This window comes from Nomascus leucogenys, chromosome 15, assembly GCF_006542625.1.
Source record: "Nomascus leucogenys isolate Asia chromosome 15, Asia_NLE_v1, whole genome shotgun sequence".
Lineage (NCBI taxonomy): Eukaryota > Metazoa > Chordata > Mammalia > Primates > Hylobatidae > Nomascus > Nomascus leucogenys.
In genome coordinates, this window is record NC_044395.1 from 51321411 (window position 1) to 51337034 (window position 15624).

The 15624-nt window shown below is 34.8% G+C and overlaps 1 protein-coding gene across 8 annotated transcripts in view; it reads left to right on the plus strand.

Annotated features, from left to right (window-relative positions):
* DLG2 (discs large MAGUK scaffold protein 2) overlaps positions 1 to 15624 on the plus strand; it is a 2190999-nt gene that overhangs the window by 341925 nt on the left and 1833450 nt on the right. For all 8 annotated transcript variants that reach the window (XM_030828789.1, XM_030828794.1, XM_030828795.1 and 5 more), the window contains one exon: positions 7667 to 7812. In XM_030828789.1, coding sequence (XP_030684649.1) covers positions 7667 to 7812 — 146 coding nt within the window. The remainder of the gene's footprint in view (positions 1 to 7666; positions 7813 to 15624) is intronic.

Here is a 15624-nt window from a genome sequence, read left to right on the forward strand (position 1 = left end):
TTTAGTCATTAAGAGCCCCTTCAAGCTGGCTTACATGTCCTTTTGATATGATCCTGTGATTTTTGAGCACTTCCTTACTTTCTAGTACAAAAAGATGTACTAGACTCTTAATTTCCTTGTTCTCATCCTGCGAGCCCTTTCTCCAAAAAGCCTTGATTCTTTTTAATAGAGGAAAGTACTTTGAAACCAAGATTTCCTTCATAATCTCTCTGCCCCACCCCCGCTCCCTCCTTCCCTTCCCCTCCCTTCTCTTTCTTTTCCCTCCCTCCCTCCCTTCCTTCCTTCCTTCCTTCCTTCCTTCCTTCCTTCCTTCCTTCCTTCCTTCCTTCGGTTGTGCTTTGTCTAGGCACAGAAGAAGCCCAATCGTATCAGAACAATGTGGAATTTGCATGACCCTTTGGGTATGAGCATTTACTCATTCTCTAGTCTTATGTGTTCAGCATCTATTGAGTTCCATTTTGCGTTAGTCCTTGGACTCCGGGTTTTGCACTCATTCCTGTTTTGTCTCTTTTATTCCCTTACTTGGTACTTGCTTTCACTGGGTCTAGGCTATGAAATTTATATTTTCATTTCATCTACATTCAACTTCAGTCCCTTCCTCATATTCAAATTTATTCCTCTAGTTCCAGGTAATATTCTTAAAGAAACTTTTCTTAGTGCAAAGCCCAAGATAGGACATTTACCACACTGATAAAGGCTTTATTGAAAATTCCACCTCTATGCTTCAGTGTCTAGTAGTTTTGGACTCATATGGATTGGGAGAATGATAACTTTTTACTTTGCAGAAGAGAAAGTATGGGATGTGGATAGAGGATGAGGAAATTGGATATGAACATTTATCTGACTCCCTAAGCAGAACCAAGTGTTCAGAAAAGCCTAATGGAACACCAAGACTGTAACATCATTTTGTAACATCATTACATATAGTAAGATCACCTGTGCTATACTGTCCAGCTGAATTCAAAGCAGGTATGTGGTAAGAGAACAAGGTATGTTGGAAGAAGCGTAAGGCATATGTCTTAAAGCACATCTTACCGTCTCTTTGTTGCAGCTGTAAGAAGAGAATCCTGGCCAGGCATGGTGGCTTATGCCTGTAATCCCAGCACTTTGGGAGGCTGAGGCGGGTGGATCACATGAGGTCAGGAGTTCGAAACCAGCCTGCCCAACGTGGTGAAGCCCCATCTCTACTAAAAATACACAAATTAACTGGGCATGGTGTTGGGCACCTGTAATTCCAGCTACTTGGGTGGCTGAGTCAGGATAATTGCTTGAACGCTGGAGGTAGAGGTTGCAGTGAGCCGAGATCACACTGCTGTATTCCAACCTGGGTGATAGAGCAAGACTCTGTCTCAAAAAAAAAAAAAAAAAAAAAAAAAAAAGAGAATCCTCAGGTGATTTTGGTAAATTTTTGGGATTAAACAGCTTTGGTGAGCTATAGCCATATATGCCAACCACTAAAAACCAAATGAATCAACAGTAACAACCTCCACAGGGGTTTCTGGTTGGCAGAGTACAGAGGCAACTGCTATTGTTCCCATAATACTATGCCTGGCAACATGAAGGCTGGGATGGGAAAAAGTGCAAAAAGCCTTTCCCCAGTCACTTTTATTCTAGCCCATAATAGATGAAAAAGTATGTAAAGATGTTACACATTCGGCATTCTAATTACTTTTTTATTTTATTGTGGTTAAGTAGATCATTGCAGAGCAACTCATGAGTCACACAAGAAAAAAGCCTCATGATTTAAGAATCGTATTTTCTTAAGTCATGTAAAAAATCCTTTTTTCCATTACTTATGTTTGAAGTTTGCCTAGTGAATTTTGGTTATTTCAAGAAAACCAAACTTCCCTTCAAGAGAAAAATATTTACCGTTTCCAAGGACCTTAAAAATCTCATCAAATGCTTGAAGGTATATCTCAAAGAGGAGTTTTAAGTGTCTTTTGAGGAAATAGTAGCATCATTGAAATAGGTATGTCATGTTAGGTGTTTCTTCTTGGAAGAAGATGAAATATTTTGAGTATATGTAGAGTTTTTAAGGATGTGCTTGAAAATACAGTTTCATATTTCATAAAAAATTCATATTTATTATGAATTTCCTTCAACATGCTGTTTGACAATTAAAGACCTAACCGTGTCAGAATCATTATTACGAAGACCAGATCTCATTTCTAAGGAGTGTAGGTTAAAAGAGAGAGAGATTGGACTGAATAGGGGCTCTCTCAGCTATCACCTAGAAGTCAATTTTTTTGTTTTAATGGATCCTAAAGGCAGAAGATTGAAATACAGCTTCTTTCAACTAAGTTCTAATGAATTCAATCTAAATCAGTTTAGTCAATAATATCCATACTAAGTACTTATTGTTTATGAATCAATAGGCAGAGTTTTTCTCTTGCCATCTTCCTTCTATTATGGGGATCTTTCACCCTGTTCCCCTCTTTAACCCCACTTTTCACTATGAAGAAGAGGATTGCAGTGACTCAAAAGGGCTATTTGAATTGAGAGTATGAAATTATTATCCCTAAGATGCTATTTCTTAAGTCCAATGTTGCTAGTGGATCAGAAGCCATGGACATCACCTGGGAGCTTATTAGAAGTGCAGAAATTCAGGCCCCATGTCCCCAGGAAATTTTTATGTACATTAGAGTTTGTAAACACTTTCCTGTAAATTTGACAATAATTTTTAGATGATTCTTTAAAAATTGTGATGTCAAAATGGACATGTCTTCAAGAATTTGAGGAATTTATTTTGCATATCCTCAGAGGTGGCAAATCTTTTTATATTTGAATAGGGAATGTATAAAATAAAAATGCTAGGTGCTGTGATTAAATCAAGGAGTCATCACATAAAAATGTAATCTAAACAATATGCAGGGTTTAGCAGTCCTGAGTGAGAAGGGATTTGACTTCATTCAATGATTTTTCTTCTATTTGAGACTTAAAAAGAGAGGGAATGCAAGTAAATGAAAATTACCAAGAATTCATTGTGTGCTTGCTGAGTTTAAGGATAATGCTAGATACTAGAGAATATATGGCTGGATAAGACATTGTCTTCATTCCTAAGGGCCTTGCATAGCACTTAAAAACTACTTAGTGAATTGAAATGTTGAAGACAGGTGGGTGAACAACTATTTCTACTATAAGGCTGAAAGAGAAATAACTACTGAGTAGATTCAAGCAATATGCTTTGGAACAAGAGAAAACAGCAGCATTTTACTTTGCAGAAGAGAAAGTATGGGATTTGGATACAGGATAAGGAAAGTGGATATGAACATTTATCTAGCTTCCTAAGCAGAACCAAGTGTTCAGAAAAGCCTAGTGTAATTTGCAACATCATTAAATACAGGAAGATCAACTGTGCTATACTGTCTAGATGAATTCAAAGCAGGTATGTAGTAAGGGAGCAAGGCATGTTGGAAGAAGCATAGGCGTATGTCTTAACACATTTTACCATCTCTTTGTTGAAGCTGTAAGAAGAGAATCCCCTACAACTTTCCAAACATATTTTCTTTTTGATGATATTTGCTTGGGTGTTTTTACTACGTACTCAATTGAATCCAGTTTTAGTAAAAATAATTTCTTGATGATGACATTTCATATTTAGATCTCTGACTTCAAATATTGTTTTTACAAAGACTGAACTGGAACTGGGCATTGAAGGAGAAAGAGGATTTCTAAGTGTGGGAAAGGGGATCTGGGCCTAGAGAAGAGTGTGAGTAAGAGATGGTGAGGGCCTGAACTCTAGCAGTGGGAATGGTGGTGGTGAGGAAAGAGGGTGTAAAAGAAAGATGCTTAGAAAGTGACAAGGGGATATATGTCAATTATTGAAAAATAATGCTTGTTAACCAGAAGTGAAATTTGACATTGATCATTGAATTATCATCATATTTAAGTCATCTTTGACTTAATCATGGTTATTTTCTTCCTCTCTATGCTTAAGGCATGGAGAATAAGCAGACAAAAGAGTGAAATAGACTTTGAGCACTTCATCACATTTGGGGGTATAAATTAATGAAGATTTGCAAGTTTAATATTAAAAATATTGTCCCTAGGGTGTTTGTAAATGTGATCAAATCACTGTTATGTTTCAAAGTATAGCTTACTGATATAAATGCATAGCATGAGTATGATAAATATCCTTTTCTGAATAATTTGCACACGTAGTATTTCAAATTTTGGTGACTTGCAAATATTGCTCATGAAACTGTTTATATCCTTTAAAATGATACAGAGAAAAAAACTTGAAATTTGACTATCTACAAAAATTGTTTTATTCATTACAAGTCATTATTCTTTTAAGAGACTGTAGCTGCAGATGTATTTACAGAAATTCTTTTTTTCTTCCCCTTTATTTTTAGTTTTTATTTTTTTGGAAGAGATTCTTGTTCTGTTACCAGGACTGGAGTACAGTGGCATGAAGACAGCTCACTGCAGCTGTGACCTTCTGGGTTCAAGCAGTTCTCCTGCCTCAACCTCCTCAGTAGCTGGGACCGCAGGCACACACCACCATGCCCAAATTCTTTTCTCTCCATTAATACATGAGGCAAGATGATGCAAACATATTTTGTTTTCTGGGTTTTATCTTTTTTTATTCCTTATTCCTCTGATTTTTGTTAACCCAATTAGTAAACTACCAGCCCGCATGTTATTAAAAAAATCTGGGAAGGATGTATATCTGTACAGCTTTTACCTTCTGTTCTTACACATTTTTCAAACAAGACCTCACAGTTACTTTATTGCTAGTGGCAGAATAAAGTTGTAGCTGTACATAAAATTTAAGGATTACTAACTTTTCTCTGTAAATCTTAATATTTATGAAGCACAAAATTTTTCTTATTTATGAAAATGTAATATTTAATTCATACAAAATAATATATGCAATTTATCTATAATATACACAGCATAACAAAACAAACATTTCTGAAATTGCTACTGACATCTAGAAATAGATCATTACCATTAACTTGTATCTACTCATATGTACTTTCCTTATCCCACTTCCTTGCCCACCCTGTCTACTGAAGTAACTACATCTTTTCATGTCGTCCTTTGCTTTTGTCTATTTGTTTTGTTACATGTATATGTATGGATGCTTGAAAATACATTGTTCAGTTTTGTACATTTTTCAACTTTACAAAAATTTTTTCATATTGAAACTTGCTTTGTTCACCCAACGTTATTTTTCTAAGATATATAGTTTCATGATATTATCATTCATTCATTTTTAGTGCTCCATACACTCCATCTTGAGAACATATCACAATTTATCTATTTCGCTTTTGATGGACATTGGAATGTTTCTAATGTTTGCTACTGTAATCTACGCTGTTATGAACATTTTGGTTTGTTTTTGGTGTATATGTGCCAAAGTTTATCTAGGATGTGTACTGGGTAGTAGAAATACTGACTTATAGGATAAACAAATGTTAAATTATTTTCTGAAGTGGCTATAGCAATTTGCACTTGCTAGGAATGAATAAGTTACCAAGGATTCATGTCTTTTTCTAGTCCTTGTACTGTGAGACAATTATTTTTGACAATGTTTTTGATGTAAATGGCATTTGACTATGATCTTAGTTTGTATTTTTTATCACCAATGAGGTCAAGGATCTTTCCTAGGCTTATCTGTGACATGTGTTTCTTTTACTGTGAAATTCCTGTTCATAATTTTTACCAATTATTTTCTTTTAGTTTGCTTGTCTTTTTCTTTGCGATTTGTATTTCTTTTCATATCTGGATACTGTTCTTTTGTGTGCTGTGAAATTATCTTCTTTCAATTTGTACCTTGTATTTTTGCTTTCTTTATTGATACATATATACATCTTATGCATAACTGATACATAATAAACCACATATATATAATGCATAATTGAATAGATTTGGACATATGTGTGCACTATAAGCGCAATAGTGCTTAGGATAGTAAGCATACACATCACTCTTAGAAGTTTCCTCTTACCCTTTTGTAATCCCTCCTACTCATCCCTTTATTTTATATTTTGTGTTATAATCCAATACTAGGTAATATTTTTTTTTGCTCAAATTGCTCCAGCTTTGGCCATCTTTGGCAGCTCTTTCATGTGGTTCTTGTGTTTCTTTGATATTCCCCCATTGTAGCAGGGTTGTTTCTTTGGTGACTATTTCTTTATTTGCTGGGGCTATAAGATGTTCCACACTCATCTTATGTCTCCTGCCCCAGTCCCAGGATCAACCGTTTCTCCAAGGAGCTTCTTTTGTTGGAAAATAGTATTACAAACCAAGATCTGGGCTCTGGGTGTGTTTGTTGCTACTGGGGTGTCCCTGCATCTAGGTCCTCTCAGAAGACAGAGCCAGGAATTATATATGACAGAGCTGGGAAATGTCCAGATACATATTCATTTCTGTTCCTAAACATATTTTTATCTATCTCTCTATCCTGTAGCTCTTGAAAACTTTGAGTTCATATAGATACCCTCAATGCTAATCTAATATGACAGTGTTCATTACTCTTTACCAAGGCTGCACAGAGGCCAAAATCAGGGTGCTGATTTTGTTTATTATTACTGTGGCATCATTTCTTCTAGGACTTCTCAGCAGATGGAGCAAGGAAATTTATGTGTGTATAACTGATTTGTGTATATACATGTCTGTAAATATTCTTATATGTATTCATCTTTATCTACATTAAGCTAAACATGTCTCCAACTCTCATCTAATATCATATGAATCATTTTAACCTTACTTGCCTGTAACTTTCTATAGAACAGTAAGAAACTTGGCTCCCATCATCTACCATCCATTCACTTAATTGTTCCATTTTAGTATACATGTATTGTGTTCTCAGAATTGTTCATCTGTACCCAACAGGACACAAGTTTACCAATTAGAGTATGATGCTTTTGTGTAGTTTCTTTGACTTTGGTTTTATAGTCTCTGTTCATTTCCAGAGTTACTTAAGTCAGTACTTTTTTTTCCTGTTGACTTCTTGGAGGTTATTTTATACATTTGTAATACAGTTGTATTCCTTTGTAACAGTCTGCATTTCATCTTGGGATCCTCTGACTTCCTACATGATTTTTTTTTTTTAATTTGCCCTACGTTAAGGTTTACTTTTTGTGCTACTGAGTTCTTTGGGTTTTGACAAATGGTTCATGTTATGTGTGCAACACTATAGTATCATTAGAGAATATTTTCATCATCCTCTGCATTATCTATTCAAACCTCCTTCTCTTTTTCAGAACCTCTGGCAAACATTGATTTTTTTAAACTGTCTCTTTAGTTTTACTTTTTCCAGATGCTATATAGGTGGAATCATACAGTATGCATCCTTTCCAGACTGGCTTCTTTCACTTAGCAATATACATTTAAGATTGATCTATGCTTTCGCTTGGCTTGATAGCTCATTCCTTATTACTGAATAACATTCTATTATATGGATTTACTACAGTTTATTCACTTTTTGAAGGATTTGTTCTAGTTTTTGTAATTATGAATAAAGGTGCTATAAGCATTCTAAATGCAGGTAAAAAGATTATTTTCAGGAATTCTTCTGTTTTACTTTGGGATATATATATTTATGCAGTTCTTTTAATCAGCAAAATTTCTGATGTCTATATATGGACATATATGCAGAAGCTATTTATGAAGTCATGCATTACATTTTGATGCTTTCCTTTTATTTTCTTTACAGATATCCAAGAATTTTATGAGGTGACATTGCTAAATTCTCAAAAAAGTTGTGAGCAGAAGATAGAAGAAGCCAATCAAGTTTTACAGAAATGGGAGAAGACATCCCTTCTTGCTCCGTGCCATGACAGTCTTCAAAAATCTTCAGAGGTATACTATTGAAACTTCCGAAAGAACTGAACAATACTAGGACTTAGGCCAGTAAAGAAGTAATGGTAGTAGTAGTGATTATTATCAACAAATGGCAACAACAATAATAGAAATGTAGTTATACCATACTGTATGCAATTTTCACATATGAAAATTCAGTTTTTCCAAAACATAAAATAGGGCATGGGAATGACACGATTCTTTATATTGTTTGAGTGGGTTATGTTAGCAAAATTGTCATAGTTTGAGTTGACTCAAGTCTAAGGCATTCCGGAGTTTCAGAACATGGTTACCTGTGCTGTAGGGGAAGGAGATGTATGGTAGAACAGGGAAGTGTGGTCTAAGACTCTGATTTCCATAGCAAGGGTACATATCCTGGGGCAAGAATAAAATGTTGAGGTATAGGAGCAGAATATTAGAATTCCCATTTCCATTTCTTTTAATAACATTCTTTAAAATCTTCTGTATTTGAGTAACTTATATTTCAGTAGTAACTAATTTTAAAAATAAATATAAAGCGATTAGAGTTGTATGATCAACTTGTTTTTACAGATAGAATTATGGAATCAAACAGTTTGGACACTACTGTTAAAATCAACATTTACCAAAGGCTAAGGCAAGTTGAGGTATGTCTCAGGTTCATAGCTAAGGGCTAACAGGGACAAGTTGATGGATACTTTTAAGTGGCAGTCAATACTTTGAAGGGAGGTAATAGTACATACCCACACACACTATTTGTCAAGATTGGAGTCATGTAGCCAACCCCATGATTTGGAAGCTACATGGAATCCTAGTGCCAATCAATAGTATGTTGATTGCTGAGTTTGTATTGTTAATATTGAGGCCTCTCATATACTTTCTGTCCTGCTCAGAGCTGATTTGTAAACCAGGAAGGACAGAGCCTAATTATCACCCTTGTTACTTAAAAAAAAAAAGTTAATCATGACAATAATTTGATAAATAATAGAGATCAACTTTGTGAAATTATACTTAAAAGCATAAAAATAAGCATCATCCTAATTTTAGCACCTAGAAGTAATTATTTTGACTTTTTAGTCCTTTTTTGTACAAATATATGTACATGAAATTGGGACAATAGCATGTAGGGCATTTTATGTCTTTTACATTTCATGTTACACTAATAGCATTTATCCATATCATAACATTGAACATTTTTGGAAAATATTTTAGTGGCTATGAATATTCCATGATTTGGAACTTATTTAAGCAGATCTTCATTCAAATCTAGGCTATCTTCAATTTCCTGCTTTGAATAATGCTGTAATGGATGTGCATGTGTATAAGCCATTCCTGTTTTTTTTTTTTTCTAACTGTTTAATTAGGATTGATTTTATAAATGAAACTACTGAGTACAAGGATATGGACATTTTTAAGGCTCTGGATACAAATTGTCAAGCTGTTTTGGAGAACAATGCTACCAGCCATCTTTCAAAAGGCCAATCTGCCTATATCTTTAGTAGCATTATTTTATTATTTAAACTAGGTTGTCAAATTAACAGATAAAATGTTTTACTTAATGCTTTATATTGCATTTATGTGTTCACTATCATGACTCAACTTTTTAAATGATTATTGGTTATCTATTTTTCTTTCATGATCCATTGAAGCTGTTTGTCTATTTTTCTAAGCGGTACTAGAATTCTTAATTGCTTTGCAAGAGCAGTTTATTTACGAAACATGCCATCCTGTGGTCATAATTGTTATTTTTTTCTGGTTTGTTTATTATTAGTAATTTTGCTTATAGTACTTTTTAACCTTCAAAGTAGTTTTAATTTTTATGTGATAAAATTATCACTTTTTAAAAAATTATTTCTTCTTTGCTTTATCTTTCTTCACTCTAGGACTAGTTAAGTATTCTCCTGTATTTTTTTCTAGGCTTTCATTGCCTTGATATTTTAGATTTTTCAATTTTCTTTTTTTTAAAAAGTAATTAATTAATTAATCAATTTTTAACTTTTATTTTAAATTCAGGGGTACATGTGCATGTTTGTTATATAGGTAAACTCATGTCACAGGGGTTTGTTGTAAGATTATTTCATCACCCAGGTGCTAAGTACCCAATAGTTATTTTTTCTGATCCTCTCCCTCTTCCCACCCTCCACCCTCTAGTAGGTGCCAGTGTCTGTTGTTCCCTTGTTTGTGACCATGTATTCTCATCATTTGCTCCCACTTACAAGTGAGAACATGCAGTATTTGTTTTTTTGTTCCTGTGTTAGTTGGCTAAGGATGATGACCTCCAGCTTCATCTATGTTCCTGCAAAGGGCATGATCTCATTCCTTTTTATGGCTGTGTAGTATTCCATGGTATATATGTACCACATTTTCTTTATCCAGGCTACCACTGATGGACATTTAGGTTGATTCCATGTCTTTGCTGTTGTGAATAGTGCTGCAATGAACATACGGGGGTGCATGTGTCATTATGAAAGAACATAAATTTTCAAAAACATTATTTTATTCAACTTCTAGATGCATAGTCCCATATATATTGCATAGAAGCATAAACCATATATACTTTTTATTCTAAACATAGTTGTTTTTAAAACAATTTTTTTATTTCTGTGGACTCCCCTTTCACTCACTTCCTGCTTATACTGTATCAGCTCTATCCTCCCTGCATGCAAGGTAACCAATGTTAGCAATTTGTGCATTTTTTTGTTTTTTCTTTAATTTTTTATTTTTAATTATTATGGATACAAAATAGTTATACATATTTATGGGGTACATGCAATGTTTTGATACGAACATATAATGTGTGATGGTTAAATCAGGGTAATTGGGATGTCCATTACCTCAAGCATTTATCATTTATTTGTGTTAGGAACATTCTAATTCCACTTTTTAAATTATTTTGAAATATACAATATATTATTAATTATAGCTGCCCTGTTGTGCTACTGAGCACTAGACCTGTTTCTATCTAACTGTATTTTTGTACCCATTATCCATCCCTTCTTTATTCTCCCCTCCCCATTACCTTCACAGGCTCTTGTACCCATCATTCAACTTTCCATCTGCATGTGTACATTTTATTTTTTTAGCTTCCACATATGAGTGATATTTGTCTTTCTGTGCCTGGCTTATCTCACTTAACATAATGTCCTTCAATTCCATCCATGTTGTTGCAAATGACAGGAGTTTATTTGTTTATTTTTTTTGGTTGAGTAAATTCCCATTGTGTGTATGTATCACATTTTCTTTATCCATTCATTTGTTGATGGACACTTTGGTTGATTCCATATCTTGGCTATTGTGAATGGTGCTGCAATAAACATTGGAGTACAGATACTTCTTCAATATACTGAATTTCTTTATTTTAGATGTATACCCAGCAGTGGAATTGCTGAATCATATGGCAGTTCTAAGTTTAGTTTTTTGAGGAACCTCCATACCGTTCTCTATAGTGGTTATACTAATTTGCGTTTCTGCCAACAGTGTACAAGGGTTCCCCATTCTCCACATCCTCACCAGCATCCATTATTGCCCTGTCTTTTTAATAAAAGCCATTTTAACTGCAGTGAGCTCAAAGAGGAGGACAGATGAGGGATAGCCTTAGAGGCTATTGGAAAGATTTTACTATGAGAGAAATAGAAACCATTGGAAAGTTTTGAGCATATGAATGAGTTGATCTGAGCTTCCCAAAAGGCATACAGAATATCCTGCTTTTAGAAATTAGAAATATTTTACTTTTGCTTGGATCTGTTGAACTCATTATTAGTTTCCACAGGCTTCATTATTATAGCTACATATTTAGTGTATATTAAGGTTGATAGCAAGAACAATGGGATCATTATTTTGAATCTCATGGAGTCCCTACAGTGTGCCTCCCAATGATTCCTTTTCCCCTTGAAACAAAATCAGATGGGCTTCTGAAGCAAAACTTTGGTGTGATTTTGATAGTATGTAAGTTTAAAAGACCTGGAGGTAAAGGTTTTAGACTTTTCTTGTCTGGAAAGAAAGTGACATTGACTTGTTTGCATTCAGCTTGGGAAGATCTTAAATACAAGTTTCACCTACTATTTTTTGAAATTTCATCTCCAGTGCCTGGTGGAAAGAGATCTGTCTTCTTACTTCCTCAGCATATGTGTGATAGATTCTAGCTGCTCAACTTAAACTCTGATTTATATGGAGTTTCTGGAAAATGTAAATCGGCACCCTGATCCTTCACATCCCATAGCATTTTAACCTGTAATATGTTTTTGATATCATAAGATGACACGAGCAGAATCATAATATGGCTATTCTGTGTTGGATTGGTGATGTTTTGAAACAAGATAGAAATCTTTATTTAGGAATATAAAATAAATGGCCTTTTTAAAAACATTTTAAAAGAAGCATCTATTCCGAGGTTTGATATTTTTGTTTGTTTCTTAGGTGTTTTGCTGAACTATAAGTAATTCATCTCTCTATTCTACAATATTCTATACTGAGGTGCATATCACCCTTCTCCTGTCTGCCAACACTATAATAACTGATTTTTAGCTCCCAATTATGGTGAGTTTTCTGCTTAATTTATGGGTTTTTTTTGATGTAAAAAAATGGACACAGCATCCTCCTCACTTCTGCTTTAAGTATATGTGTATGTATTTTCTCCATAGAACTTGAGCTGCTGGGCTGAAATCTGCAATTCTAACTTGGTGACAGAAAGAAAGTAAGTTTATATTACGAACAGTGTTACAGTAACAGCACTGGGCCAGGAAGGAGGCTGCTTGGCATAGCAGAACAATCAAGAGTAATCTGAAAGCCTTCTGTTTGAATTTTGCTTTTGCCAGTTGCTAGTTACATGGCCATCGTCAAATTATTTAACCTATCTGATTTTTTATCTGTAAAATGTCAAAGTAATAATAGTGTCTACCTCATAAGGTTATTGTGAAGAATAAATAAGCTATCAGGCACGTAAAGTGCTGAGTACAATTCCTGGACCTAGGAAATGCTCCATAAAGAGCACTTATATTGATAATACTCTTGTAGAAAGTCCTGTTACGTCCCTGAGTGTCACTATCTTCATCAGTAAATGGAGATAAAAACTATATGTCGGGGGAATCAAATAAAAGGATATATATATATATATATATATATATATATATGCGCTTTGAAAAAGGAATTTTGTAAAACTGCATTATATTAAAATGCATAGTAGAAATAGGACTTTTCCCCTTGTTTTGTCACTTCTCCCTGGGAATTCAGATCAAATAACCAATGAGAAAGCATTTTGCCAGGCAAAAAGCATTATGTGAATATAAGATAATCTCACCATCATTACTATACAATGCACAAATATCTTCTCATTTAAACCTATTACTGTTACTTAAAATTCCTTCCATGGATATTTTGGTGAGGCTCCAGAAGACTAAGGGAGTTAAGGTAGTCCCTGTTAAACTGTACATGCTATTGTAGGGTAACACAATACTGCTCTCAATAGGCTCTTGAACTTTAAATAAAAACAATTTTTTGTTGTTGCTGTTTGCTTGTTTATTTTTTGTTTTGGTTTGTTTTTCTGAGAGAGTGGGTGGAAAAGAGTAATTACTTCGTATGGATTTGTGTTGGTATTTGGAGGTCCTGGGTAATGGTGGGAGGAAAGTAAACACTGATAAATAGGAGTTGGAAGAGGGGTAGAGTGGAGAGAAAAGGCACAGTCAAGGAAAGGGAACCTTAAAGGAGAAGTGAGTGTTCTCATACATAAGCTTTAGCTACTAGTTGACTTTTTATTATAGCAGCCTGGCAAGTGATGTAGAAATTAGCCCTTGAAAGGAATGATGAAACTGTTTTCCCCTCTGTTTCCTTTCTCTCTCCTCTTTTCCTTTTCTCTCTTCTTCCTATCTCCTTCCCTCCCCTCTCCTTATCACTTACTGAGCATCTGCTATGTATATTCATCTTTGTGTAGCTTCTTTAAGCTGCCACCTAGCTTTGCACTCATCGGTTGCTATGTAAAGGGAAACTCAGGAACATGTTTTTTCTTCATAACTTCAGCTCTGCCCGGCTATCTTTAACCTATCCTTTTTACTTGATCCCTTCTTGATTCCAATATTCTAGTTCTTGACCTGGATATTAACTATTTTCTTCTTTATTGGACTTGGTGTTCTTTCATAGCATATCTTTTGGATATCAGTTATAAAGATGAGGAAAACCAAAGTTTTTTATTTGGTCTTATACTTTGGTGGAAATAACAGTCTCTCACATATATAGGCCGTTTTAGAGTTAAAAATATAACTTCTCTAACTTGATTCTCATAAGGGCTTAGTGAGGCAGGTAGAGTTGCTGTTGCTATCCACATTAGAAATGGGGAAGCTGCAGATAAGCAACTTGTCCAGGGTCATATTGTTAGAAAATGGATAGAATCAAGAATTTGATTTCAAGACAAGAATTTTTCCATTACACTATAGCCGAGAAAGGATGATTTTTACTAGAATACTAGAGATGGTTTCATAGCTGGGTGGGTTTAGAAATGGGCTTTATGTAATGTATAAGATCTGGGTTGAAGGTCTTGCAGGTGGAGAAAACTATGTGAGCAAAGGCTTAGAAGAGTAATAAAACCTGATACTTATAAATAAATTCCAGGCTAGGCTCCTTTTTTTTTTTTTTTTTTTTTTTTTTTTGAGACAGAGTTTCACTTTTGTTGCCCAGGCTGGAGTGCAATGAAACGATCTCGGCTCACCGCAACCTCCACCTCCTGGGTTCAAGCGATTCTCCCGCCTCAGCCTCCTGAGTAGCTGAGATTACAGGCATGCACCACCACGCCCAGCTAGTTTTGTATTTTTAATACAAACGGGTTTCACCATGTTGGTTAGGCTGGTCTCAAACTCCCAACCTCAGGTGATCTGCCCAAACACTTTTAATATATTATCTCTTAATCTCTATAGCAACCCACGATGGTAGATATTTTATTGATTGATTCCTCACTTCATTTTAAATAAGATTTGAAGTGGTAGGTAGGTATTACTTATAATTTGCAGAAGAGGAAAGTAAGCCTCAGAGAAGTTAAATGTCTTCATCAAAGATACACAGTAAAATGTGCTATAGTGGGGATTAATAAATATGTGCCTGACATCCCATCACCTTTCTTGGGAGAAAGTGGGAAAGGTTTTATAAATAGTGAACATTTAGGATTAGTAGGTGGGGAGCTGAGAGTAGTAAGACTGATTAGGTTATTCTAGCTGTCTGCTTGAGAGCCTTAATTGCAATACTATAGCATTTAGACACTTTTCTTCGGGTAGTTGTGAGCCACAGAAGGTTTTTATGCAAATAAATGGCATTATCAGCTATGCTGGGGCAGATTAAACTGGCAGCATCATGCATGGTAGATCATAGACAAGAGAAACCGGTGACAGGGAGACCAATTAGGTGGCTGCCACACCAGAAACTGTTCAACTGGGTACCTGGAGACTATGTATTACCCTCCTTGAAGATCACGAATAGATTTTTTCTTGACAAAGCATCATCTCTCATGGGTAGTAACTTGATTTATAAAGAAGAAAACCAAGTTAAATTTAGAAAATACATTCAAACTAACTTGTAAAATAAAGAAAAATCCTGCTTGCAAAATTAATCACCTAGGAAGCCTGTGAGTAACTCACAGAGCTGGTAGTACTTTGCTGAGGCTGAAGTTAACTCAGCATTTATCTATGAATAGTTTACAGTAAGATTTTTCTTTGGAGTACTCTAGCTAACTTTCCAATAATATGATCTAAAATAGTGAGAGTACCTTGGTTTTCTACCTAATATTTTTCAAATATAATGAAATTAGATTACATTCACACTTACCAGAAATACTAGACCTCAAAGAAATATTAC